The sequence below is a fragment of the Festucalex cinctus genome, chromosome 15, assembly GCF_051991245.1.
Source record: "Festucalex cinctus isolate MCC-2025b chromosome 15, RoL_Fcin_1.0, whole genome shotgun sequence".
Taxonomy (NCBI): Eukaryota; Metazoa; Chordata; class Actinopteri; order Syngnathiformes; family Syngnathidae; genus Festucalex; species Festucalex cinctus.
The window spans coordinates 19,995,366-20,022,345 of record NC_135425.1 but is presented as its reverse complement, the minus strand read 5'-3'; the positions used below and the strand labels follow the sequence as shown (position 1 = coordinate 20,022,345).

Below are 26,980 nucleotides of genomic sequence, written 5' to 3'. Positions count from 1 at the left end.
GTTCAAATCTCGCTTGGGAAATAGTTTATTAGCTTTCAGCATTCCCATGGAATTTCTGCAGGAATTTCCCTTTGTCTAGTTACATACTGAATCTGATCAAGATCATGATCAAACCTTGCTGAATATTTTCATTATATCAGATTAAATGTGATTCTACTCACAGTTTTATTTGTTTATATTACAAAACGGATCTAGAGCTGACCGAGATCACAATCAATTCCACACTAAATCCCAAGTGAACCTTTCAAAAATGTGTCACCAAATAAACACGCAAAAGGGCAGCCAAACCCAAAACCATAACCTCCTCCTTGGTGGAGGTAATAAAAAGCCACCAGTGGTCAGACAGCATGGCTGCTGTGGGCTCCTCCCACCTCTCCCCCTCCCCTCGTCGGAGCTGCCTGCTGCAGAGGATCCGTGCTGCACCTCTGCACAGCGCACCGCGCATTCATTCAGCCAAACAGCAGCAACGTGCACGTCTGCAAACTGCAAACACAAGAACAAGCAGCCCACCGTCTTGAGAACCTGTTACCACCTTCGGGGAAAAACAACAACTAGACAGAAGACGGATTTACTGCAGCAGTGCTCCAGCACCGGGAGGCATTCGAACCCGCGACTTTTATTCCGTTGTTCCGATTTGGGGGCGTTTGGAGTGGTTGATTTCTTGTTGCCAGGCAAAAACAAAGTCCGAACTGCAGGTAAGCTTTTGGTCATTTCGATCTGATGTAGCTCATAATTTGTAAATAAACACACAATGTAGGCCTACCTCGTTTAACTGCTCAAGTGTCAACTTGAAAACACGTCTAAATATTTGGTGTTTTTATTTTTTACATGGGACAAATGTAATACACGTTTAATAGTTAAAGTTCGTCAACACTTTACAAGTCCGCTTTTTTTTTTTTGTCATTTATTGATGATGTCACCCAGGTATGCTGGTGAATTTTTGTAAAAACAAAACAACTTCATTGATTTATGTGAGTACTGAGCATTTTAAAGCAGGTGGTGGCCAACTGACGGCTCGTGGGCTACATTTGGCAAATTCTCATAAACCATCGATAATGGTAAACATTTGTTTCATCCTATTTTCCACCCATATGAATTTAATATGGCCTCCAATCTGATTATTTTCGGAACAGTAGGTGACTACACAACTAGTCGAAGTGCAGTTTGAGCAGCTGCTGTGTGTCGATAAGCCCCCTTGAGCTCCTTCGACCTTTTTATTGCGCCCCACCAGCCAGCATGTTTGTAGTAATTAATTGTTAGCTATTGAGGACAATAAGTCTGTCTGAAGTGATATATGACAACTTTTTCCCCCATCTTAAGATCACGATTATAATGGTGGTTCCTTTCCGGGAATGTTTTTTGAGTCATGGTGTGTCAATGGTCATTTTGTGAGGAATCATGAGGCAAGTCTTTGATACAAGAAGAAATCTGAGACAAGCATTCCTGCAAATGATAACATGCATCCTTGCTGATTTTTATTGAGGTACTCAGAGGATGTTTGCCAGCAACAAGATTGGGAAGTTTAAAATGTTATTTTATTTCTTACTTTTTTTTCATGTTCAAGCACTATTGTCAAAGAATTGCTGTTCAGAAATGCTGTGATATGCACGTCAGACCACTAGTTGCTCACGCTGTATTGTACAGAAGCTCATTGAGCAAAAAAAAAAAAAATGTTCTATGCAGTCATAATAATGGATTTGTGGAATATGAGTTGAGCAGCAAAATCCACCTGTTTTGTTTTTTTTAAATCAATCTCAAGGGCTGTCCATTTTGCCACCTGTTGTTCACGAAAATGACATCACAGTTGCTCAGGTAATGACCAATCACGGCTCCCCTGTTTTCTAAAGCCGTGATTGGTTGTTACCTGAGCCCTAAGAAACTGTAGTGTCATTCTCAATTGACAGCAAGTGACAATTTGCCGCTGCCTGAGCTTGATAAAAATGTTAGTTTTTTTGGGTTGTTGCCTTATTCTTACAACTATTATTACATGGGACATATGTACTATTACTATTAACTATTAACCAGGCCACTAGGTTGGTGAGCGGTCTTGTTTTGCCAGAAAAGTGTTAGATTAGAAGCACTACTATAGTGCTGTATTGTGACAGAAATTTTGGGACCGCGTACATATGTTAATAGGGTAATTATTAATAAGCTATTATTTTGAAGAACTTTCAGAGGTGTTATGGAATGTTCATATTTTTTTTTAGCATTTTTTTTTATATATTACATTTTTTTCCTCCAAGATAAAACAATGTCATGCTGTGTGGAAATTGCTTCAGTTCGAAATATTGTGCTATATCAATTAGTGTCCTTGTAATACATTTGTTTCTTTATTTGACATTTTAGCTAAGTGACAGCATCTCTCAACATTTTCTGGTTAGCAGACTTGTCTCCTGGTGACGTCTTAACACATTCATGTTTCTGTTATTTTGGACGTTGTCATGTGTTTGAACTTCTGCAGCTTTTTTTCTTTTCGTAAGAGGAAGTGAGAAATATTGGACCTTGAGCTTGAGGAGGCGTGGGGAATGTCGACAGTGGGGTCTAACCGTCGCCTAACAAACATCCCTGAACATGTCGGCGGACGTCGGATTGACCCAAATAGAGACGAAGCGGGAGATTTTGTTTGAAGGGAAAAGGGCAGACGGAGGACAACAATGTACTCAGACGATTCTCCCATGTCTTGCACCCCTCTGTTATTCTTTGATTGTTTGCTGGGATAGTGAAACAACAGAACCTTACAGTGTGACAGAACTCATAGTCGAGCAAAGAGCTCCACCAGGGTTCAACAATTCTTATTTGGATCAACAACAAATTATGCATCTTCAAGGAAATCTTTGTCCTATATCATTTCTTAACGTAGTTTTTCAAGTTTTTGCAAAACCTTGTTCACTAACAAACAACTTGATAAAAACCAAACTAATAGAAAAAAAATGGAAGGTAGGTATAATACAAACGAATGAATGAAGTTTTGTATGTAATTCTGCTAGCTAAAAAACAAAACAAAAACATAATAGTTTTTTATTTTGGCTCTTGCACAAAATGGGATCTAACCGATTAAAGGGAAACTTCACTTATTTAGCCCATTATAGCAATAAAAAGTTAATATTTTGTCTATAATTAATTTGACACTTTAATTATTTTTCACATACAATTAGTACCTTTAAAAATACATTTTGCAACTTGCTGTCAACTGAAAATGACATCATCAGGGCTCAGGTAACCAATCACAGCTCACCTGTTTTCTAGGTTTGGCCATGTGACATTCACGAGCCGAGCTGTGATTGGTTACCTGGGCCCTTGTGATGTCATTTTCAGTCGACAGCACGTTGCAAACTGTTTTTGCAAAATTTATTATAGGCAAAATATTCATGTTTGAGTGCCAAAAATGGCCAAATAAGTAAAGTATCCCTTTAAATATTTATGACTAACACCATTCGCGACCAACTAAACAGTAATATGTAACCAATTGAATCAAACTAATAGAATAACTACCCAAACTTCCTCAAAGTTGTAATGAGAGCGTATTAAATATATGTGTATAACCCCGCTAGTGAACAAATAAACAAAGATACTGAAGTTGGCGACTTCCAAAATGGAGGTTATAATTAAATTGTCTTTTCTTGCAAGTCATATTATTGAGTTGTTTCAGCGACATTAGGTTTACAAAAGATGTTGTTGGGAACTCTGGTTTGCACACACTTTTAATCCTTTTGTGACAATATGGAAACTTCAATGGCGCAAAGGTAAAAGATGTTATTTTGGTGTTGCCATGTAAACAAACGCTTTTATAGCGGAAAGCCAAAGACAGTGAAACCACTTTTAAAGCCACAACCAAAGGAATGCCAAAACCAAATGTGAGCGCCTTCTGATCTGTCATCATTTGGTTTGGACTGGATAAGGCGAGGTTGATAGGCGAGGCTCTCACTGTCGTCACAAACACAACCGAACAAGCATCGAGCGAACTTCAAGTGAGTCAGACGGAAAAAACAAGTCAAATGTAAACATGAATGAATTATTTTGTACTCTTTAAACCAAAAGGAAGTCGCTTACTTCCTAAGTACACACAATTGTGTTTTTCCTCAGGAGGCTTTGGGAAATCCTTCCTACATTCTAAAACATGTTTGTAGTGTTTTTGAGAGCTGCTCAAATGGGCTCGGGTGTCATTGCTGCACCTTGTTGAGAGGTAATTAAAGCAGGGTAAGGAAAAATAAAGAGGGATGGCGGGCAACAAATGATCCTTGTGAAGTGGTGTTGATCCTGTCGCTGTTGCTCCTGTTCAACAGGAGGAAGGCGGCAGCCTTTGTTTGTGCAAGGACGCTCACACATGTGCTGTGGCTCTTGAGTGTGTTTAGAAGAGGAGGAGTTTTTTTTTTTTTTTCTCTTCAGGGTGTGAGATTCACCCTGGTGAGACTTGCGCCATTTAGACATTCCACACATTCCGACCTCCGGGATGTTTGAGGCTCGTCCGTCTTCTTGCAGCATGCCGGGGGGCTGCCGAGGACTCGGGAGGGCTTTTGTGTCACCAGAGTTCACAACAGGCGGCCTCTCTTTTACTTTTTTTTTTTTTTTTTTTTTTTTTTTTTTTGCTTCAACAGACAGCGCATGGCCTCTAATTTAGAAGGCCATGGGAACAAGAAACGCAGGCACTTCTTATGTTACATCCGCATATGACATTTATATCCTAATGATTGTCGGGCTCCCTTGTTGCTGTTTTTACATTGGAAGTTAGACCTTAGTCAAGGGAAGGCAGACATGATGGATTGTTTTCATCTCCAGTAGCAGATTCCAGCTACAGTGGCACTCAGTACCAAATTGTACACCATCATAAATACCCTTCTTATGCATTGCTGATTTTTTATTTATTTATTTATTTTTGTCATGAGGATGAATGCATTATCTACTGAGTTCTCTTGGATCCTCATCAAATTTAATGGGGCCTTATGTGTCACACTGTACCAACCCTCCACAAAATTGAGTTGTTGGCATAATCCTAGGAACCAAAACAACCAAACCTGGGGATCTACACATAATATCCTCCTGACTACCAGGAAAAAAAAATATTGTCCAACCATGTTTATTTTGATATTCCCCAATCTTTGTGAAGTAACTGGAATACTGCAAAAGAAATTTTGGAAAAAAAAAATAAAGTTTTTATTTTTAAGCTATGATGTGTCCACTACAGAGGACATTTTTTTTTAAAACTTAAATGCTAGGCTCAAATACAGTTAAGATAATTCAAACAATACTTTAATGTGTTCTTAAGAGTCTTATAGAACACATGCTAACAACATTTAAAGCCTAAATTTGTTCAATAAAAATTGTTATACACTTTCTTTTCCTCTTCCCTAAAAAGTGCTTGCACTGAGGGAAGCCATTTTCTGTTATGATGCAATCAAAGGTAGAAAATAAACCCTTTTTTTGTCGCCACATGCTTATGGTGCTAGCAAGCGTCACACATTATTTGCAATGACGACAATGTCAGGACGAAGATGTACTTATCATGGCAACTATAGTTGCTAGCGCCGTAAATATAGACTAAATACATTTTGTAAGATTAAATGACTGACTTTGATGTGACACATCATTCCTATATGATCATCGTAAAGCAAAAATTAGCACCTTGAAAATAGCCGTGTTGCTCGGAAGAAGTACAGGGCATGATTCTACTTGTAGCTTGAGTAAAATATACCGACTTATTTTAAACTCATGATCTTTATTTCCCTGTCCTCGCTAATCCACCACAGCCTTGGCAACCATGAGAGCATGTCCCGCCTGTGCCGCAACGCCCCACTGCCACTTCTGACCTTCCGCTGATCGAGCGAAGCCGAAGATGTCAGTGTGCAGCGACTTTGCAGAACACGTGTGGAAACCCGGCTCCTGCAAGAACTGCTTCCACCAGCTCGGCGCTCACAAGACCGCAGGCCACCCGGCAGGCGCCGCGCCCGCCGCCGCGTGCCCGAAGAGCGGAGGCGATGACGACGACGCAGTGACGGCGCCCTCACCCTACAGCAAGCCCACCATCGCCGTCAAACCCACTATGATGAGCCTGGACACTGGCGATTCGATGGCTGACGTCAACATGAATGTAGAGCAGGTGATTTTCTTGAACTGTTTGTTAATGTGTGTCATACTATATGTTTGTGTTCTTTAGGGGTGTGTCAAAAAAATCAATTCTCATTTACTACGATTCGGATCGATTTAAAATGTCCCAAATCAATTTGATTTAAATTATTTTCTACTGTAGCCCTTGTTTGTGTGTGCCTTTATTGTACATGATTTGGCCACTTAGGGGCAGTGTGGTTCTGATACATTGTTAAATTGCAGCCACATTAGTGAGTAGAAGAAAAAAGTCCAGATCAAGTTATGCCAATAAAAGTTGTTTTTTTTTGTAGCGTAGGAAGAGCATATGCCGGTGAGTAATGTTAACATGCTTCTAAGTTACATTCCTGAAGCATTTTTGCATGAACATAGTCATTCTTTTGAGTGACAAAAGTGCCGTGAGTAGCACGCTAATTAGCGTTAGCGTGTCAACGGCGCTTTCCATTGTACATTAACCTTGAGCTAGCTACGTTCGGGAAACAAGCATTTAAGTGTGCCTATGTGTAATTTTCTTTGTTTTGTGTGTTTAGGTTTACAGTTAACAGTGTAATAAATGGCTTGATACTGTATTAATAGTATCATTAGTTTGAGTTCATGTTTCTTGGGGGACTGATTAGAGTGAGGGAACACACAACAGGAAGTGAGGTAGAGTGTCTATGAGCTAAGAATAAAGGCACGTTCATTATAATTCAAAATTTAATAAATGTAAAAATTAATTTAAAAAACAAAACAACAACAAAACATTTTAATGTGTCCATTTTTCATTCTGTCGTACAAACCAGACTGGAGTAGATTATGATGATTTGTATTTTGCACATCTATAGATTGGAGCAGAACTCATTGTCAGTCAAATCATTTTGCATCAAATATCATTTTGAGTCAAAAATCGATTCTGAATCGAATCACAGACCCAAAAATCTGAATCGAATCGTGAGATATTCAAAGATTCCAACCCCTAGTGTGCTTTATTATTTGTTTTTGTGTGACAGAGGAACACGAAAAGCCCAGTGGAGCATTTGGGCTTGAAGAAGATTCTGGATTTAAAGGGCTATATTGATAGTAAAAACTGTAATAAGAGCCTTAGAGATTCAACTCTTCCGGACACCAAGGCTGACTTTTGCTTTTCTTCCTTGTCCAAAGACTCCATGATCATTAGCAACATGCTGGTCACCCAAAATGAAGGTAAATGTCCGCACAATGTCAATGAAGACACCTGTAGGCAACAGAATAGTACCACCTGCCCTAAAACCACGAGCACTTATAACCCCTGTAGTGCGGCGAAAAGCGCTAATTTTTTGCGTCAGAATTCCATGGACAAAACTTTCCCTTTGGACATTGGTCCGACCAGTCCTGCCAAATCGTACACCAATGGCATCAGCTATAAGAGCACGACTGTGCTAACCGCCAAGACATCCAGCACTTGCGCCAGTTCCTTAACATCAGCTTTATCCCTGGACACTCTAAATAACGGCCAGCCATCCATCCACGATCCTCCGGTCTTGTCCAAACAAAACAGCCCATTAGACTCCTCCTCCTCATCCTTCGGTAGCAGCACAGATTCACTGCCTGTGACCGAGAGTTCTGTTGGGAGCCCCCGAAGCCCACAAACCACTGGTAACTCTGTGCCCAGTTCCCCCATTGGTCCGAACTCCGAGCCCATTTACGCAGAAAGCACCAAGAAAAAGCGCAGGCCGCAGGGAAACGGATCACTGGGTTCGCCAGACCAGACTACCAACTGTGAACTTTCAGGAGAAGGCCAGCGGGCAACCATCTCTGTGATGGGTGCTCACGCGGGGGGCAACAAGAGGACGTTCTACCTGAGCAGCCCCGATTCAGCCGTCAGCACCCAGTGCCACTTTAGCCCCAAAGCGCACAAGGACCCCAGCATCACAGCCTTCCGCTGGCCCAGCCCCAGCCGCAGCGCCCCCTCCTTGGTAACCGGACCCAGCCTCACTCCCTCGCTACACCCCAGACCTCAATCCAGCCCGCCCATTCCACCAAAAAGGACCACCCGCTCCCCCAAACTGGGCACCTCCAGCCTGTCACCATCCATCTCTTCACCGGGTTCACTCCCGGACCTTCCCAGACTGGGCGCGTCAAGCCTCTCTCCGTCATTATCGTCTCCCGTTCCTCTCCCCGAACTCTCCATGCTTTTCCTGGTGTCCGCCAAAGACGGACTCTTCAAGGTCCAACCGGAAAACCACAGCCCGGCAGCATCCGAGCGCTGGCCCAAGCACCACCAACACCAAAGCTCCGCCTGGAACTGTCGTATTGATGAGGAAGAAGAGGAGGAGGAGAGAGAGCGGAAAGAGGCCGAAAAGAAGACGCTGACTACTAATCCCCGGACAACATCTCGTGTGACAGAGCCGGTCAATGGCGCTGCTGTTTGGAAGGAGTCCAGAGTCTGCCACAAGGCCCCGAGCAGCCCCCCTCTGATGACAGAGCCAGGCACGGCCCCCCCGCCCCTGCCCAACAATGGTGCCTGTCAGGGGGACAGCGAGGGTACCGTCGCAGTGGAGGAGGCCAAGCAGAGCGGGAGCATGCCGGCCAAGCAGCACGACGGCTCGACAGACGCTCTGGCAGCAGCAGGGAGGCAAGGAGCAGGCAGCCATGAGGCCAATCAACCTCCGCCACCGCCTCCGCCCAAGAAACAGCACAGGTAAGGATTCCATTGCACTACGGTCGCTGTTTGTGCAGCAGGGGTCAATTCCCTTGAAGTAAAATCTATAACTTTGTCCAAGGTATAAAATGTCCAAAAAGGAAGAGGAAAAGCAGAAAATTACCATAAAATGTCCAAGGAAATGTCAGAGAATTTTTAAAGGGTATTGCCAGGCATTATTTGTCACTATAACTTATTTAAAAAAAAATATTTGGGCTGTGTAATAATCAAAATGAAATTACAATTTTATTTATTGCACTACACAATTACAAAATCAGCATAATTGAAAAAAAAAAAAGATTATTAATACAAATTTTTAGTTGTTTAAATGTATACATTTGCACCTTTTATTTTAAAATAAATGTAATGCATTTTGTTTCATCCAAAAGGAACTTGCACAATTATAGTGTTTCAAAGAATTTGTCTTAATATTTTTTACATTAAAACATTTTCATGTTTTGTACCTAAAAATAAATGATCGTCATAACTGTGATTTCAATTCAATTCAATTCAATTCAATTCAATTCAATTCAGAATTCTTATTTCATACTATAAAAAAAGAAATGAAAGGGGACAGAAAGAAGTGAAACTTCTGCCCCTGATCCCCCCCCCCAAAAAAAAAAAAAAAAAAAAATAACATAATAATAATCATAATAATAATAATAATAAACACACAAAAAATGACAGTGAGCAGTCAAGATGCTATCACCAATACAAGTTATTACCAATATAATCGTGATTAATATTTTCTTCATAATCCAGCAGCCCTGTGTCCTATTAATAACGCAAGTTGACATTGCCGTCCTTCACTGTTCCTACCTGTGACTGTGCATTAGCATTAATTGCACTGTAATTCATTTGTGACACCGCTCTGCTTCGCGCATACTACATAATTTAGTGCTGCCGATGGGTACTTACTCCTGACAGAGTAAATGTATTTTGCTCTTTGATAGGACGTGAATTACGTTTGTTGCCACATATATACAGTACCTGACTGCTGTCAACTGTGCGACACTCACTGTGCAGCTTTATCTGGGCTCCATTCAAACAGAGCATCCCTCCTCAATACACGCCTTGTTCTATTCACGCTCGTAATGTGAGTTTTTTAAATTCTAATGAACGCACTGTTAAATAGTGACCTTTGTTTTGACTGCAGCTTGATAGGGTGAGTGAGCTATTAAAAAGAGGGGACAAAGATTAGTTGTGACTTTTGCAGTGGAATACAGTTGCACTTCCAACTTGGAATGCTTCTAAAGTCGGAGGGAATTTAGAGCATGATAGGGGATAAGCGGTTCGATAAATGGAATGATGGAGGAACTTATTTGAAATTTGCATAATTTTTGTTGCTAATTAATTCTACACAAGGCTGCCTGCAAAACAAGAAATGTCGAAAATTACCATAAAATGTTGACAAAATTGCTAACAATGTCAGAAAATTGATAGGAAAAAGGTAGAAAAAAAATAAAAAATAGCCATAAAATGTCCAAAAAAGGAAGAAGACGAGCAGAATATTACCATATGTCCATAAAATTGCCAAAAATTTGACAGAAAGGCAGAAAAGTCTAAAACTATGTGAAAAGAAAGTACGGAAAATTACAAAAAGGTAGAAGAAAAATAATTGGATGCAGCATATTTTTGTGTTCTGGTGAAACCCGAATTTGCTCTTGGGCCCTCAGTACATTCGAATAACACTGTTTCATTCACCACAATCTTCAAATATTTTGTGCCCCCAGACAGATTGTTTTATTTATTTGTCCTCAAGTGGCTCTTTTGACGGAAAAAGGTTGCTGACACCTGATCGAGCCTCGACTGCTTGTGACTCTTCAGTTTTTCTGTCTTTCTGTAATGACTTTAAGTGTCAGTTTTCATGTGCCCCGTGACGCATGATGATGCCTTGAATCATTTAAAAGCCACAGATGGCTCCCAAAGATTGGGATTTGTTTACACCGTTAAAATCCACTTTTTTTTGGTTATTTCGGATTTGCACTTGCTTCACACTGCAAGTCGTCTGCAGGTGTGTGTACATGCGCTGTGCGCGTATGTGCGCGAGGCTGTATAAGTCGGTAAAAGGCTTCAAGTACGAGTCAGCTGGAGATAGCCAAAGGGGAGGGGGGTCTGCTGAACAGATTGTTGCCCGGGGCAACACCCAAACTGTCCCACTCTGTCCATCAATAGAAGGAGAATTAATAGATCAGGCATTCATCACTCGTCATGTGAGCGCTCACCATACAGGATCGCTCGATTTGGGAGCTTTAAATACGCCGATGATACGGGACGCGCCAAGGTTAGGTTACTTCTTATGTGAGTCACCAGGATCATCCTGAAACTTGTTTGTTTTTTTGGGGGCGGGTGCAGCCTGCCAGTCCGGACTCTTCATTATGAGGTAGGATGCTTGTCTCCTGGTTTTTGGGAAGATGCTTGATTTGTGTTTACCGGTTCGAACATTAGCTACCAATCTTCATGCTTTAGTGAAATCCAATATGAGAGAGGTAATGAGAGTTTGAAGTCACATCATGCAAAGAACACTCGCAACCTAGCAAAACTGAAGGAACTCTTTTTTAAGCTGCACAGAGATGCAAAATACAAAAACACAACGCTCTCTGCTTATCATTGTGTTGCATCACATTGTGGCCCTCCTCCGAAATTCTGAGTCAGTCAGCCCGGAATCTTTCCAAGCTCCACCTTGCTCAAATGTTATAAAAATTTCTTTATTTAATGTGTCAGGCACGATAAGCTCACACACACCTTTCTTTAATCACAATTCAGCGCAGTTTCACATAATCGTACAGTATTCCGTTCATATCTCGTTACTGTTCCGCAGTAATGTGTCATTTACTGCTCGACGCTTACAAGTACGCTGTAAAACCGGGTCGGGCGGTCATAGAATTGTAAATGACAAGCTTGTGTGGCGTCTTTTTATAGTAAAGGAAGTGTTGGTATCTGTTGGGAGGAAATGTGCAATTAGGATGTTGATTAAGTGCTGTTTGGGCTAAGAGCGGCCATCCCAAAAATAAGCGCAACAAACATCCTGTGAGTTGTTTTGTGTTATGACGACATGCCTTTTAGTTTGTGGGCTTGGGAATGGGAATTTCTAAATATGGTTTATTTGAACACGAACGAGCCTCTGTCATTATTTTCCAAAAGCAGCCTTTTTCAAACTTCTGTATCGTTACATACAGTATAATATATCTAAAATATATAGTATATAAAAATATTTATTTGTACAGATGTATTTTTAGAATATTTAACAATATCTAATTTTATGACTACATGTATTTAAAATATTTTATACAATGGAAAATTAAAACAGTATGTTATAATGATTTTTTCAGTATAATTTTCTTAATTATTGGAAAATAAAGGCAAAAAAAAATCACTATAATTTGACATGGTAAAAAATGCGTCTACACAATTATTTTTTGTAATTTTAAAAATGTTTCTAATACATTAATACACTAATTGCAAATAACAAAATAATAACCCAATATAATTCAGTAACATATTTATTTATTACGAGTAAATATTTTTTTTATCCTTATAAACACCAAATACTCTGCTAAGGAACAAAAACACCCGCAGTTACTGTAATACAAATATGTGTTTTCACCATCTTCCGACATTTTATATTAAAACTTCAAAGCTTTCACAAAACAAAACCTTGTAGCAGGCTTGCAGGGCCTTGCTCGTCCTCCCACGATTAACGGGTGGCGTTCGACATTCTTTCCGCATAGAAATCTTCATGTTTTGGAAACACACTGTCCACAGACGTGCTCAGACACGTCTCCGTGTTATACGCCTTTCACGCCGGTTCCTTACATGACAGCAGAAACCTTTTGAGAAACGTGCGCTGTATCTTCTTTTCGTTGTCCTATGATTTAAGGTAGAATTGAAGGCAAAGGCCGTGAGATGAATGGAGGCAAGGGAGGGGAGTGGGATGGGCCGACCCATTAGCGCCACTTATTAGACAAGCGAGTGTCTGTCACTTGCCTTAATTGGTCGCCTTGACTGGAAAGTCGGCACATGCGCTGTTTTCAGAAGCGACAGTGGGAAGTCGGAGGAGGTTGGTTGCATTGTGTGAAATCAGGAAGTGAATATGCAACAATTAAGTGTGATTAGCCTGTGTCTTTACCACAGAGTGTCTGGCCACTTGAGCGGCAGCAACATGGAGCTGAACCGCTGCGTCCAGCTCGGCTCACTGGACGGTGCCGCCACGTCCCCTCGAGACCTGGGCAGCGCCGGCCTGCCGACTGCCTCCACCGACAGTCTGACTGCTGACACGGGTGAGTCGCTTCGACGGGGTATAACCAGAGGTCTTATTTTAGTTCCGAGTGTTGAGCTTAACCTGTTGCTTTACTTTGCTGCAATTTTTGTTGTCTCCTCGCCAATAAGAAATGATCAACAAGTAAATACAGAACGGTGACTCATTACAACCGATGCGTTTCAATGGTTTCCGCAGATATACTAGCAGTAGGAGTAGAGACAATGCAGTTGTCAAAAGTGGCTCTTAAACTGAAACTTGGTGGTCATCTTCCGTGGTTCGAAAACAGACAGAGAAGAAGTGGACTGTCTGGAGTCGTAATGAGGAACAAGAAGGTCACACAAGTACACGTGTGTTCTGGTGAAGTGGAAGCCTTTTGTAGTTTGAGATTGGAAGGCAATGTGAAAAATACATTCTCATTTGCTTCGAAAAACGTATAAATACGTTCTATTTTAAATGTTTTAAGTGTCCCAAAGACGTATTTAGCCGTTATTCATGTTTTTGTTTTTTTTTATGCTAGAGCGTACAGAAGGCTTTGATGCAGTCTCTTAACTGCAAAAAATGCTTGAAGAAATGGTAGTTACTACACAGATGGCCAGCTGGTGGCAGCAGAGCAAAGGAGATCAACCAGGGCCATGTTGAATAAATAAAAGCTTATTTACTCACAATTCTAAATAGATTCGTGAATAATGATGAAACATAGCTATATTCTAATGCTAATTGCTGCAAAACGGAAACAGATAGAAACATACTTTTTTTTCCTGATGAAAGAAGAGACTTTAATCTTTCTTTTGGTAGGTTCCATATTTTTGTAGTCCCTTGCAAAATCCAGTCAAACATCTGGGAGTGAAGGGGATTGCTTCTGTGAAAATGTCTGGGAGTCAAAGGGAAAATTCTTGACAATACTGTAATTTGTTCCACTAGTCAAATTACAGTATTCTGGTTATTATTGCGTTAGTGGAATATGAGTTAAGCAGCAAAATCCAGCAGTTTTTTTTTATCAATATCAGAAGGCAGCCATCTTGCTACTTGCTGTTGAGTGAAAATGGCATCACATTTGTTCAGGTCTCAGGTAACAACCAATCACAGCTCAGGTTCAGAAAACAGGTGAGCTGTGATTGGTCGTTGCCTGACCCCTGAGCAACTGTGATGTCATCTTCAGTCGACAGCAAGTGGCAAAATGGCCGCCGCCCGAGATGGCTAAAAACGGCTGAATTTTGCTGCTTAACTCACATTCCATAATTGTAATATTAATCAGAATGTCATATTTAGACTAGTGAGGTCACATATAACATGGCTGACTTCCCCTTTAACTTGGATGGGCTGACACGATATATGTGAAATAGTTAGCTAGGCGTTAATACAGAAATGGGGAAGTGTCTGATGCACTTTGTCCAGAGTAAAACTGTACACAGACGAGCAGAGGAACACCCAAGGTTTTATTGCGGCTGTCTGTCATCTTATCTCTTCCTCTTTCGCACCATGTTGTGACTGAGCCCTGCCACCAGAAACCATTTTTTATTACCTCGCCAAAGACCTGAGACGGGGAACAAGCAGCATGTGGCTGATTGTATGTCTTGTGGATGAAAAAAAGGTCTCTTGCAATTGCTGCGACTTCCTGGCTTCCAGCGTCGTTTGAAGAGATAATTATGGAGTCCGATAACGAGGGGGAAAAAGGGATTGGCTACATCCTCCTCGCAGTCACTGGAGGCCGCACCACAATTATCTCAGCATCTGACTCCTCCGGCGCTTAAAGTCACCACATAGTCTTGATTTGCGGATGGAAGACGCCGTTTGGAATGTCAGTATGAGTCCCGTACTGTGGACGTTTCGGTCTCTGTTACAGGCGAGAGGTAATCTGAAGTGAGAGAAGTCGCAAGAAATCTGTCAAAAGTGGATGTCGGAATCCTGAAACCGTAATCTTCCAATCTCCGCAGGTTCTCGGGATGGATCGCGGTTGTCCTGCTCCTCTCCGTTCCTGAGAAGTCCGGCGGCGTCAGCGCCGGGTTCCCCGCGCCCTCCCGCTTTCAGCATCACGGCCGCCCAGCCGCCGCCGCTGCCGGAGAAGAAGATGGTCAACCGCACCGTGTCCGCCCCCGACAGCGCCACTTCCAAAGCCTTCGCCCGGGCCTATCCGCGCCTGCCGTTCACCGGCTCGGAAAACAACGTGTGCAGACCCAACGACTCCAGCTGCCGGGCCAGTTTTCCGTCCAGTCCTGTCGACCCGAGAGCTATTTTCTCCTCCAATGAGTCTCTGGAGCGCTGTCACGCCCCTGTGGGCCGACCCTCCAGATCCCGGACTTTGGACGAGCCTTTTAAGAATAACGGACGTTTAGGTGTCCACTGCCGAAGTAGCATCACCTGCTCGTCCTCCCCTCAGCTCAGCGCCCCCTTGTCGGCCTCGGAAGCGGGTCCCACGCCCAACCGGGGCTCCAGTTTGCAGCTGCAGACCCTCCTGAGCAACATGGACAGCCGTGAGGGCGTGTACTCCAAGCTGGGCGGCCTGTACGCCGAGTCCCTGCGCCGCTTGGCTCTCAAATGCGAGGAGCACTTCACGGGCTCACAGAGGAAGCGGATGAGGTTCGAGGAGAGCAACTGGTCCTTGTTCAGGCTCACGTCCAATAAGCCCAGCTGCAACGCGGGTGACGCCGTCTACTATTCCGCCGCCTGTGCTTCCGACCCCAGCAACTCCTACGCCGTGAAGGTAAGGCACAAGTACTCCGTTTGGATTTTGTCATAGTAGTAAGGACAGTTTAGGGCTTTTCAGGGTGCTGGATTTGTTTGTTCTGGGACTTGAGATGGGTTGGTCCCACTAGGGCCCACAACAAAATAAACACAACTGGAGGAGGGTGTGTACTCAGTTGTTACTGCTCTTTGAAACTGCAGCCTGGATGCCCGCAGGCTCATTCATTCGTATTCTGGGGGAATTTACTGTGGAGGACCAAAAATGCCAACATAAAAAATAAATAAATAAAAGTGAAAATATATATATATTTTTATATCTATTTTTATTCACATTTATTTAGTTATTTTTAATTTGGGCATTTTTCTTCCTCTGTAATTTGCAATCAGATAAATCTTGGAAAACCTCAAACCACAGTCCGTTTACGCAATCACTGCCAGCCCAGTATAAATGGCTCGTTTGACGTCTATAGACGTCAATGGCAGTGAATGCATTGATTTCACTTGAACAAGAACTAAATCAGCATTGACCTTCAGGAATTCCTTTCTTGTGTCTTGACTCCCCTCCCTCCTCTCTCCCGTTCCTTTCTCCTTCCTCCCCCATGCCCCCTCCTCGTGCCTCGTCAGATTTGCAAGAGTCCGTCGACGGAGGCCAAGCAGGGCCACTTGTACGGCCTGTCAGTGCAGCAGAGTATGCCCGCCCACTTCAACCTCCAGCAGGACTGCGGCCACTTCCTGGCGTGCGTCCCCGTGAGCATGCTGCCCTCCGACCCGGGGTCAGGGTCGTCTTCGAGGTCGCCCGCGTCCTCACCCCAGCCGCGCGGCCAGCAGGCGGAGCGTGAACAAGTGGTGGTCATCGCGCCCGAGATCCCCCGGCAGACGGCGGCCGACTTCGCTCGCGAGTTTGAGGCCTTCCACAAAAGCCAGCCGGAGGTTTACGAGCGCCGCGTCTGCTTTCTGCTGCTCCAACTGTGCCATGGTCTGGAGCACCTGAAGGAGCACGGGGTGACGCACCGCCACCTGTGCCTGGAGAACCTCCTCCTGGTTCCTCACCCTCCCGCCCAGTCTCCGCCCCCCCAGCAGACCGAGCCGAGCGGCGCTTTTAGTCAGCGTCACCTCCCTCGCCTCCTCATCAGCAACTTCGCAAAGGCCAAGCGGCGCTCGGCCGAGGACGCCGCGTCCGCCAGCGTGGACCCGCGCGTCAAGCGGGACCACGCTCGCCTGGCGCCCGAGATTGTGTCCGCCGCCCAGTACCGCAAATTCGACGAGTTCCAGACGGGCATCCTCATTTATGAGCTCCTCCACCAGCCCAACCCCTTTGAGGTGCACTATGAAGGAACATAACTACTGACATGACTTTTGTTTGGAAAATATACCAACTTTTGTTATGGAAATAGACAATGTTATTCTCAAACTATGTTTTTTTGTTTTTTTTTTATCAAAAACAAGAGAGAAAAAAAACCTGTTTCCAAAATATATACTGACATTTTTTTCCATCAAAAAATACATTTTTTTTTTTGTCAAAAATGACTTGTTTTTCCTCAATAATGTACGACTTATTTCTGAAATACCGTTTCTTTAATCTTGCAAATGTGCAGACTTTTCCCGCAGAAATAATAGAATTTATACTTGAAAATGGATGCCCTTTTTCTTGAAAAATTGCGCCTTTAGTTAAGAAATAATAAGACTTCAATCTAGACAACGTGCTGCTCTTTTACTTGAAGGTGTATGGCTTTAATTTTGAAAATGATAAACTCAAAAAAAAATTCAATCTTTTTTTCCCCCTTCTAAAATTACCCTTTTAATTTTGAAAATATAGGGAAAAAAATATTTTTATTTAAACTTTTTTTTTCTTCATAAAATTATTATTATTAATGGACGTTTCTTTCTAGAATATACACAACTGTAGTAAAATTACTTTTTTTCTCAAATGTATATAGCAATCTTGAAATGATATGCAAACTAATTATTTTTTGAAATGACAGACTTTTTTTTTTTCTTATTTTCTCATAAAATTCCACCTTTTTTTTTTTTTTTTTTAATCCGGAGAATGATTTTTTTTCTTTTTTCTCATAGAATTCAACTGCAATCACAAAAATAGCATTTTTTTCCCCCACAAAATAAGAACTTCTTGTGAACTTCTTTTAAAATTAAGTTCCACTATAATCTTGAAAATGTGTCTTAAGAAAAAGATGTTTTTATCGAGAATACGTAACTTTTTTTAACTTTTAACTTCTTGTAGATTACAACTTTAACCTTGGAAATGTATGTAATGTAATGTAATGTAATTCATTCCCCGAAAATGATTATTTCCCCCCACATGTAGAACTTGTTTTTCTTGTAAAATTCCCTTTTTTTTTTTCATTTCAAAATATTATTTTATTATGTATTGTTTTGTATTGTAAATAATTTTTTGTAAATTAAGTTAAAAAATAGGAAAAATAAACTTTTTTCCCCTCATAATTATAAAACTAACATCTTAATTTTCAAAAATCCACTTTTTCTCGTTCAATTCCTACTTTTTTTTTTTATCTCAAAATATTGTTTTTTTTATAAATTATTTCTTGTAAATTAAGTTAAAAAATAGGAAAATAAACTTTTTCCCCAAAATTATAAAACTAAAACCCCATTTACAAAAATCCACTTTTTTTCGTACAATTCAATTTTTTTGACAGTATCTCTCAAATATGCAACCTTTATTATTGCCATTAGTCTGTAAGACACTTTTTTTTTTTTTTATTACACAGCGTTAGCACAGCATCATTTTATGGATTTTTTCTTTGCGGTAATCCAATTCTGATTTGAATCTAAACATGTCTTTGTTTTCCCCTTGGAGGTGAGTCCAGCCCTGAAGGAGCAGGACTACCGCTGCGAGGACCTGCCCGCCATCCCGGCCGTGTCGCTGTACTCAGCTGGCCTCCAGAGGCTGGCTCGGCTCCTGCTCCAGCCGGACCCTATCAAGCGCATCCACATCCAGGACGCTAAGCGTGTCCTGCAGAGCCTCCTGTGGGGGCCCAGGAAGGACCTGATGGACCAGCAGTGGGAGAGGCGCGGCCCGGGGGCGGACGGTGCCCGGCACGAGGGCCTCCTCAACTGGCTGGATGTGAAGCGGGCGCTGCTTATGATGAAGTTCGCCGAGCGCTCGCTAGAACCCGAGCGCAACGCCGAGCTGGAGGACTGGCTGTGCTGCCAGTACTTCTCCTCTGCGCACCCGCTGGCGCTTTGTCACACTGCCGAGCTGCTCTATTCGCTAAAGTGACGGAGCGCCGCACTGATGATGTCTTACACTGTTCGGACAAAAGTATTGGGACGTATAGCCTCAAAATGTCCCAAACTGGTGTCCCCCAAGGTTCTGTCCTAGATCCCCGCTTGTTGTTCATTAACTGTTTGTTTTTTTGTCCAGAATGTGTGGTGCTTTTCTACTTCAAAAGAAGACACTGTGAATGCAAATTCCTCGTTAGTGTTACCGTCCATTTTGGAACTTTTATCCTGCCACTCTCTTTCAAATTCATATGGTTGAAATTACTAAGGAGTGTTAGGGTCAAACTAAAAAGAAAAGAAAATAACACTTCCATACTAGAGTTGGAATCTTATGAGATTAAAGGTGCTAATAGCAAAAATCTGACAGTAAACGACTCCCACCTACGACTATTATTGCCTACAGATACTACAAGATTTATACGGTGCTATAACCCGACTAGATGGAGCTCCTCCTCCCCACTTCAACATAGTTCGCGGACGCTACAGTATACAAGACCACACTACATTATTTTGACCTTGTAAAATTACACCTTTAATATCAGAAATGCATGTCTTTATATTTCAATTTTTTCTCTCTCAAACACTTTCTAAAAAAAAAATAAAATCCAATTTCTTTCTTAAAATGTCTGAGTCATCTCTAAAGAAATCAGTATGATGTCTTGAAAAAATATATAACATTGAAAATACGCAGCATCGCAGGTATAAAATATACGACTGTTTCAAATATTGTATACAAATATACAACTCAAATATACAACTCTTAACAAATACACGATTGTTACAACTGTTAATATAAAATTAAATTTAAAAAAAATTATCTGGAAAATATTTTTTAAAACTTATCTAGAAATTATTTTTTCATTTTTTTTTTTTTACTTTAAAACCATGACTTTTGGTCCAAAATGTTCACTATTTTATCTAAAAAAATTCAAATTCACTAACTCAAATATACATTTATTCTCACAGAATCTAAGAAATACACAACTTTTCAAGTAAAACATGCCATCAAATGTATACCTTTTTATACTAATACTCAAAAAATGTGACTTCAATCTAAAAAACAAACTTTTCTTTAAGATATAAAACTAATATCAATCAAATTATTTTTTTTTTTATCTTGACAAATTTCCCTGTAGAACGACTTCAGTAGAAAAAACTTTGTAAAATTGATTCAGTCTATTTTTAAATACACAATTTTTCTTAAATATCCAACTCCTCAAAAATATCATGACTAATATAGACAATATACACTTTTTTCTCTTTTTCAGTGTGGCCCTAAGACCTCTTAACATGAAATGTAATGGGTATTGTCATTAGCTACTATTCTTAATGTTTGATGCTGTGTATTCTGTGCTGTATTTCAAGTATTACTTGGCACATCTTTTTCAAGGCCTGCTGTCTCATCTATAAAAAAAAAAAGAAGTAATCTTTTAGAATGGAAAACAAAAAGCATCCTTATCATATTAGTTTAAATGATCTGCTGTACTGTCCCGACCCGACGACATGATGTGCAACGGCTGCTCACTTGTTCTTCCTTATTGTGTTGATGCTGTGCCTTCTGTTCCTCATGTGCGTGTGAGAAGCCAACGTGTAAATATGGCTGGTGTTTTTGTGGAACTGGATTTTCACAAGAATGCACCCATTTTGTTTTGTACAGTAGATCGCGAAAGAACCCAAGCAGGTCTTAAAAAAAAAAAAAAAAAAAAGCCATGAGAATGAGCAACATTTCAAAGTAATATTTATGGTGTAGTTTGTTATCATCACTGGAAGTTTTTATTCACGGAAGCCTTGTTTTGATTTCAAGTAGCAACCATTTGATTCTTAATAAAGTTGCTGGTGAGCGAGCGTTAACAGGACTGCATGTACTAATCATTTGATTTATTGTGTGTCTACCAATAAACTGCATTTATTTTCTCACATTTTTTTGGTATTATTTCTACATGACAAATGTTTTCAGTGTGAGGCAACTCAAGGACAACAGGTGTCCATGTTGGTTGTTTGGAACCTGGGGCCAAAGTAAACAAAACGGTTCTGTTTGGAGCCCCTCCGTGTCCACAGTGTATCCTCCTCACCCGCAACTGTGTATTGTTGCCATGGAGACACATATGACCAATCGGAGAGTCGTTGTAACTGATTGAAAATGCTGCCGCCAGAATCCTTAAAAACACCAGGAAAATGGATAATGTCACACCTGTCCTCATTCACGACACCGGCTTCCTGTGACAAATCTCTAAATGGTCATGGAGCAAAATACGAATATGAGTTGTCAGTGGCAACGTCAACCATGACAAGGGAAACTTAGTTCACACGTTGCCTGACGCTTGACTGCTGCTCATTTTCCGTACAATGCAGTACTGTATTATGTTTAACGCTGTACTGCCCTCTTGTGGCTAAATGTGGATTCCATCCAATCTCATTTAAGGCGAAATTGCCAATTTTCAGTAAAGAGCAGTTACATTGTTTTTTTGTTTTTTTTTTTGTTTGGGGGGGTGCAAAAAAGAACCAAACCTAAATTAGTTACCCCCCCCATCCCCCATTTTGTTTATTTTTTTTTAGGGGGAGGGGCGTATGGCGATTGTCTATATAAACATTTTAAATCCCCCAAAACTATGCAAAGAAAATCATGCACTTCCCCACATTTGGAAATTTGAGTTGAGAAAAATTTAATTCTTCAAAGGTGAAAAAAAACAACTCGATTTTACACACAAAAAAATACTGATCAAAGCTTTTTTTTTATTCTTTTTTTTTACTTGGTCTGAAGAAATATTCTAATATTTTGAGATAGGATATTTGAGTTTTCTTAAGCTTTAGGCCATAATCAGCAACATTAAAATAATAAAAGACTTGCAATATTTCAGTTGATTTGTAATGAATCCAGAATGTATGGCATTTTTGCTTATTTAATTGCATTACAGAAAATAATGGACTTTATCACAATATTCAAAATTTTCTGAGACAGTCCTGTATGTTCCATTTGGACAGTGTAGCTTTGAAAGTAAAACTGTAATAAAAATCTTGTTATATTTATAGTAGAATACATTGTGTTTTTAAAAATAATAATAATAATACAATAAAAAATAAAAAGAGGACACCTTGGAGTGTGAATTGTCAGTTTATTTGCAATGAAAACTAAGCAGAGCATTAAAAGGCTTCTCAACTGTTAATGACATCCATGTTGACTGTCACTAAGTGAGTGAAAAAAAAAGATGCCATATTTAAGAACGTTTGGCCGTTAACATGCTGGCAACTGTTTTATCTCAAAGAGCATCATCAACATCACCACGCCGAGAAGGGTGGAAGCAAAAGAACCGAAAACCAAAAAGCTCTCACGCATTTTGTCGCAACCGCGAGCAGCCCGTGATGCGGAACGTCCAGTCGCTTCCTCAGTTTGGGAACGCTGGACTCATCAGCCCGGGGAGGGGAAACCAGATGGGGGAAAAGGGGGTTGGAGGAGGGTCTGGGGAGGGGTTGGGCTGATTTCGAGGCTTTATCTTCATTTCGTCTTGGACTTGGGCTCCAGCGGTTGACCAATGTCCTTCCCGCGCAGCTTCAAGCCTGTTGCACAAACGGCACAAAGTGAAACCTCACATCAAGTCAACACGTCGCAAGACACGCTTAAAATAATGTCATGAACAAAAAAATTTGCAAATGACCCAACAATAAATATGTAAGTTACTTTAGAAAAAGTAGCAAAAAAAAAATTGTTTAAGATTTATAATTGAAAAAAAAAGAAAAAAAAAAAGAAAAACGTTTTAAATTACAAAAATAAATAAATAAATATATAAATAAATACTATCTTGCCTTTGCTGTGGTTGCTCTCTTTTGAAAACCTGTTGCTTGATCATCTGGGCCACGTTTGAAAAAGGAATCTTGTGTACCAGTCCTGGAACCTTTCTGACACACCTTTATGACCTTTATCTACGTGTATCAAAGGTCGCCAACGTTGTGTGCCCCAAATGTCCGTGAGTAGCCCGCAGGCCTGTTCTAAAAAATAGCTCACCAGTGAGAGGACATTGTGATTTTCTTGGAATGCTGTAGAAGCGTAAACACTGGCAGAGATTTATAAAGTGTTGCATATTGATATTTATGCCTCCCAACCAGCGTTGTCAGGTGGGAAATATAGGATTATCGTACCATAGACTCAAAATGATCATACACCCGTCATAACCAAAATACACTGATTCACGACCGTCAAATAAGTCGTTCTTTGTGTTTAAAAGCGCTCACAGACATTCAAGGCCTCGTTGCGGGTTAACGTCACTGATCTGTATATATTACTGGATAGGTGGTTTGAGTCTTGCGCCATTTCCTGTTTGGGAGCGTCTACTGGGGGCGGGCACTTACTATTCAGCCAATCAATGCATGGACGTCACTCGTTCGTCATGCTCAGCAAAACGCGATTGGCTGGTATTATGTCACATGAGAACAGATACATTCAGGGTTTGCAAAAAAATAAAAAATAAAAATGGCAGTTTCAGTTTTACCGGCAATAATACAAAATGGTCTAATTATCGTACATTGGCCATTTTTTAGGATTATTGATCGTACATCGTACAGATGGTCAAATTATCGTACAAATACGATAATTATCATACACCTGGCACACTGCTCCCAACTGAAACATGATAAATGTCTACACATTAATGAATGTGGCTCATTATTAATAATGGCACACAATAATATTATTGAGGGTAATTTGGGCCAATTTGTCATTTCATTAGTGTATCAAACTGGAAGACCTTTGCATGAATTAGCATTTCCAGCTTGAGCGCTGGTTTATATTATTTTGTAAAAAATGAATAACCACAGTAGGAGTGATGATGACCCCTTTTGAAATTGTCAAGCCCGAGCAGTCGTTACCGATGGCTCTCTCGATCTTGCCCATGACCTGGTTGCTGGGGATGGCTCTCCCACTCTCGTAGTCGGCGATCACTTGTGGCTTCTCGTTGATTTTCTGGGCAAACAAACAAGCGTGGACGGGTTATTCAAACCAACTCAAGCGAGTGCATTTGTGTGGCGTGGCGTGCTCACAGTGGCGAGGTCCTTCTGGGTGAGCCCTTTCTCCTGGCGGCCTTTCTGGATGACCTTGCCGACCTCCAAGGAGACCCTGTCGTGGTGCAGCTCCTCCGTCTCACGGTCCAGTTTGGCCGTGTTCTTGCTGACCAGGTGCTGTTTGTTTTGCCCCGCGGCCCCTTGGGAGTTGGAGCAGAGCAAACGGTGGCTATGGTTGTCGCGGCAACGCCTTTCTGGCATACTGCATTTTCATCGGCGAAGTTAGTTACATTTCTTGGTGGTCTCCACGTCCTCGCCACGTCTCTGAGCAGAGGTGATCGCCTGCAGGAAAGGAATGTTTAAAATACATGGTCAGATAATAACTTAATAAATATTTGATTGCATCCTGTTTTTTTTGTTTTTTTTCCCCCTGATGGTTTCATGTTCAGTGAGACAAAATATGCCCTTTGGACTCAAAACACACCCTAATAGCAAATCATTAGCCAAGTAGGACAGATAAATACACACAAGAACAATTTATTTTTTTTTCATTGAAATTAATTGTTTTGCAATGTAATAAAATGAATAAAAATTAAAACAAACATAATTACCAATGCTTTATTCATAAGTAATTGTGAAATTGGGATAAAAACACATTTTTAAATGGTCATTATTATTTTATTTTTTTTTACATAATAAAAGTGAAAAAATCATGCTAAAGAAATACAATTAAAAACAATCGTTTTTTTTTCTGCAATGTAATAAAATTATTAAAAAGTAAAAGAAAAATAATTACCAATAGTGTATTCATAAGTAATTCTGAAATTTGGATTAAAAAAGAAAAAGCCTATTTTTAAACTGGCCAACTTTTTTTTTTTTTTACATAATTAAAAGTAAAAAAATCATAATAAAGAAATACAATTTAGAACAACTGCAAAAAAAGGTTAATGAATTGGAAGAGAGAATAATAGTTTCAAAATAAATAAATACGTTTAAAAAAATCTAAAGAATTATAATTAGAAGACTGAATATTTTTTTTCAATAAGATACGAAATAATAAAACTGATCTTTTAATGTACTGTATCCATTGAACAAAAAATAGCAATATAAATATTAATGCAAAGGAAATCTGAAAAATATTCAACGATAAAGGACTTGATAAATATGAATAAGGAAATAGTCAATTGTAACAAAATGCAGTAAATAATCAAATTATGGTTAACTCATTCACTGCCGGCGGCACGGTAGTCGAGTGGTTAGCACGTCCGCTTCCCAGTTCTGAGGTCTCCGGTTTGAGTCCAGGCTCGGACCTTCCTGGGTGGAGTTTGCATGTTCTCCCCGTGCCCGCGTGGGTCTTCTCCGGGTACTCCGGTCTCCTCCCACATTCCAAAGACATGCATGGCAGGTTAATTGGGCGCTCCGAATTGTCCCTAGGTGTGCGTGTGCGTGTGAGTGTGGATGGTTGTTCGTCTCCGTGTGCCCTGCGATTGGTTGGCAACCAGTCCAGGGTGTCCCCCGCCTACTGCCCAGAGCCAGCTGAGATAGGCGCCAGCAGCCCCCGCGACCCTTGTGAGGAATAAGCGGTCAAGAAAATGGATGGATGGATGGATCATTCACTGCCAGTCATTATAGAAAATTTTTACATTTCCAATACTCACGTGATATTCCATTCAATAATTATATATAAACCGAATCTACCAAATAACAGAACAGACTCCCTACTTTTTGTCCCGTCCCGTTCTTTTATAATTGACAGCAGAAAAATGTAGGTTTGCCAAAATACAGCCATTTCTCCCATGGACTCTGAAACTGTGTTTATTTCCTATAAAATGGGGCAATGATGTCATCTACCGGTGGTTGGGCATCAGTAAAGTTGTTTCCAAGTTTGATATTTACAGTGGAGCATGCTCAGATTCGCCCCCATTTAGCACCGCTCTAAAAAATACAATTGACAAGTATACTTGTCAAAGGCAGTGAATTAAAAACGGAATAATAATAATAATAATAATAATAATTGTAATAAGCGAAATCCACGGTAGAGAAATATCTTATTTAAAAGCTCTATAGGCATGTTTTTGTATCATTCATTCAGGAAAACTAAATAAGCGTGTCGCAATTTCCTGGTCGAACATTGAATTTCAGTGCATCTAATACAGGAGGAGAGTTAGCAAGATAGATTAACTGTACAAAAACAGTCAGCAAATATGAAGGGGGTATTTAGTATTAACTGTATACTTAGGATCTACTGGTAGCTAAAAGTAACTAGTTACAGTCTGATAATGAATTCACAAACGATCATTTTAGATAACAGGTCCCCCATACACAAACGCCAAGCTCGTTTCTAATATACTATTAAATAACTACAAGTCAATTTTCCAAGTACTGTAAAATAGTAAGAAAATGAAAAGTATCTTCTTGGTTTGGTGCCATGCTAGTTAGTTCGTGTCAGCTTGCATGGTAGCTGGTCTGTGTTTGTTCGCAAATGTAAAGCTTCAAAAGCGGCGTAACCAGTTGCACTGGCCCATCTTAAACAAATTATTACACCTACACATTTCACACAAGTCACATATTCAACAGTTTGTATCATTTCCAACGCAGACATAAGACTATCGTTGTATTTGTTATGATTGTCACATCCTACGAAGCACTAGCATTGCTAGCTAGGCGACTGACGAAATCGCTGTGGATGACGCGTGTCGATTTAAAGGACTCTTTCGATTTATTTTATGGTTTCGGTGTGACTGTGCTCAAAATAACTAACCAAAAAAGGAGCCGAAATGATACCTGCTTGGATTTTGACTGAGCACCACTCGGCCCCTTCTTCCTCAAAACAGTCACGGTGTCCCAATCGCTTTCGGCCATTTTCTTCGTTATGTGTAATATTAATGCCGCAAATAGAAAAAACAACGTTGGTAAACGTCGACTTTTCGGTGCTATTTGTGGCCACCACAAGCACGCGTCGTCTTCTCCAACAACTATCAAGAACCACGCGTTTTCCCAAAGCTTTATTGACAAACACGAGTTGAACA

At 40.8% G+C, this 26,980-nt stretch overlaps 2 protein-coding genes across 2 annotated transcripts; one reads left to right on the top strand and one right to left on the bottom strand.

Annotated features, from left to right (window-relative positions):
• The first annotated feature begins 446 nt into the window (after positions 1-446).
• On the top strand, positions 447-20,878 carry prag1 (PEAK1 related, kinase-activating pseudokinase 1). The gene is made up of 7 exons (XM_077497575.1): positions 447-695; positions 5,745-6,094; positions 7,089-8,758; positions 12,893-13,038; positions 14,954-15,720; positions 16,326-17,021; positions 18,535-20,878. The coding sequence occupies exons 2-7, from the start codon at positions 5,831-5,833 to the stop codon at positions 18,955-18,957; spliced, it is 3,966 nt and encodes a 1,321-aa protein (XP_077353701.1). The 5' UTR covers positions 447-695; positions 5,745-5,830; the 3' UTR covers positions 18,958-20,878.
• Positions 20,879-22,052: 1,174 nt separating this feature from the next.
• On the bottom strand, positions 22,053-26,966 carry edf1 (endothelial differentiation-related factor 1). Its single transcript, XM_077497829.1, has 5 exons — positions 26,736-26,966; positions 24,242-24,293; positions 23,991-24,151; positions 23,820-23,913; positions 22,053-22,514 (listed from the first exon to the last, which is right to left on the bottom strand). Exons 1-5 carry the CDS (start codon positions 26,811-26,813, stop codon positions 22,453-22,455), a joined length of 447 nt encoding a protein of 148 aa, XP_077353955.1. The 5' UTR covers positions 26,814-26,966; the 3' UTR covers positions 22,053-22,452.
• Between the last annotated feature and the right edge of the window lie 14 nt (positions 26,967-26,980).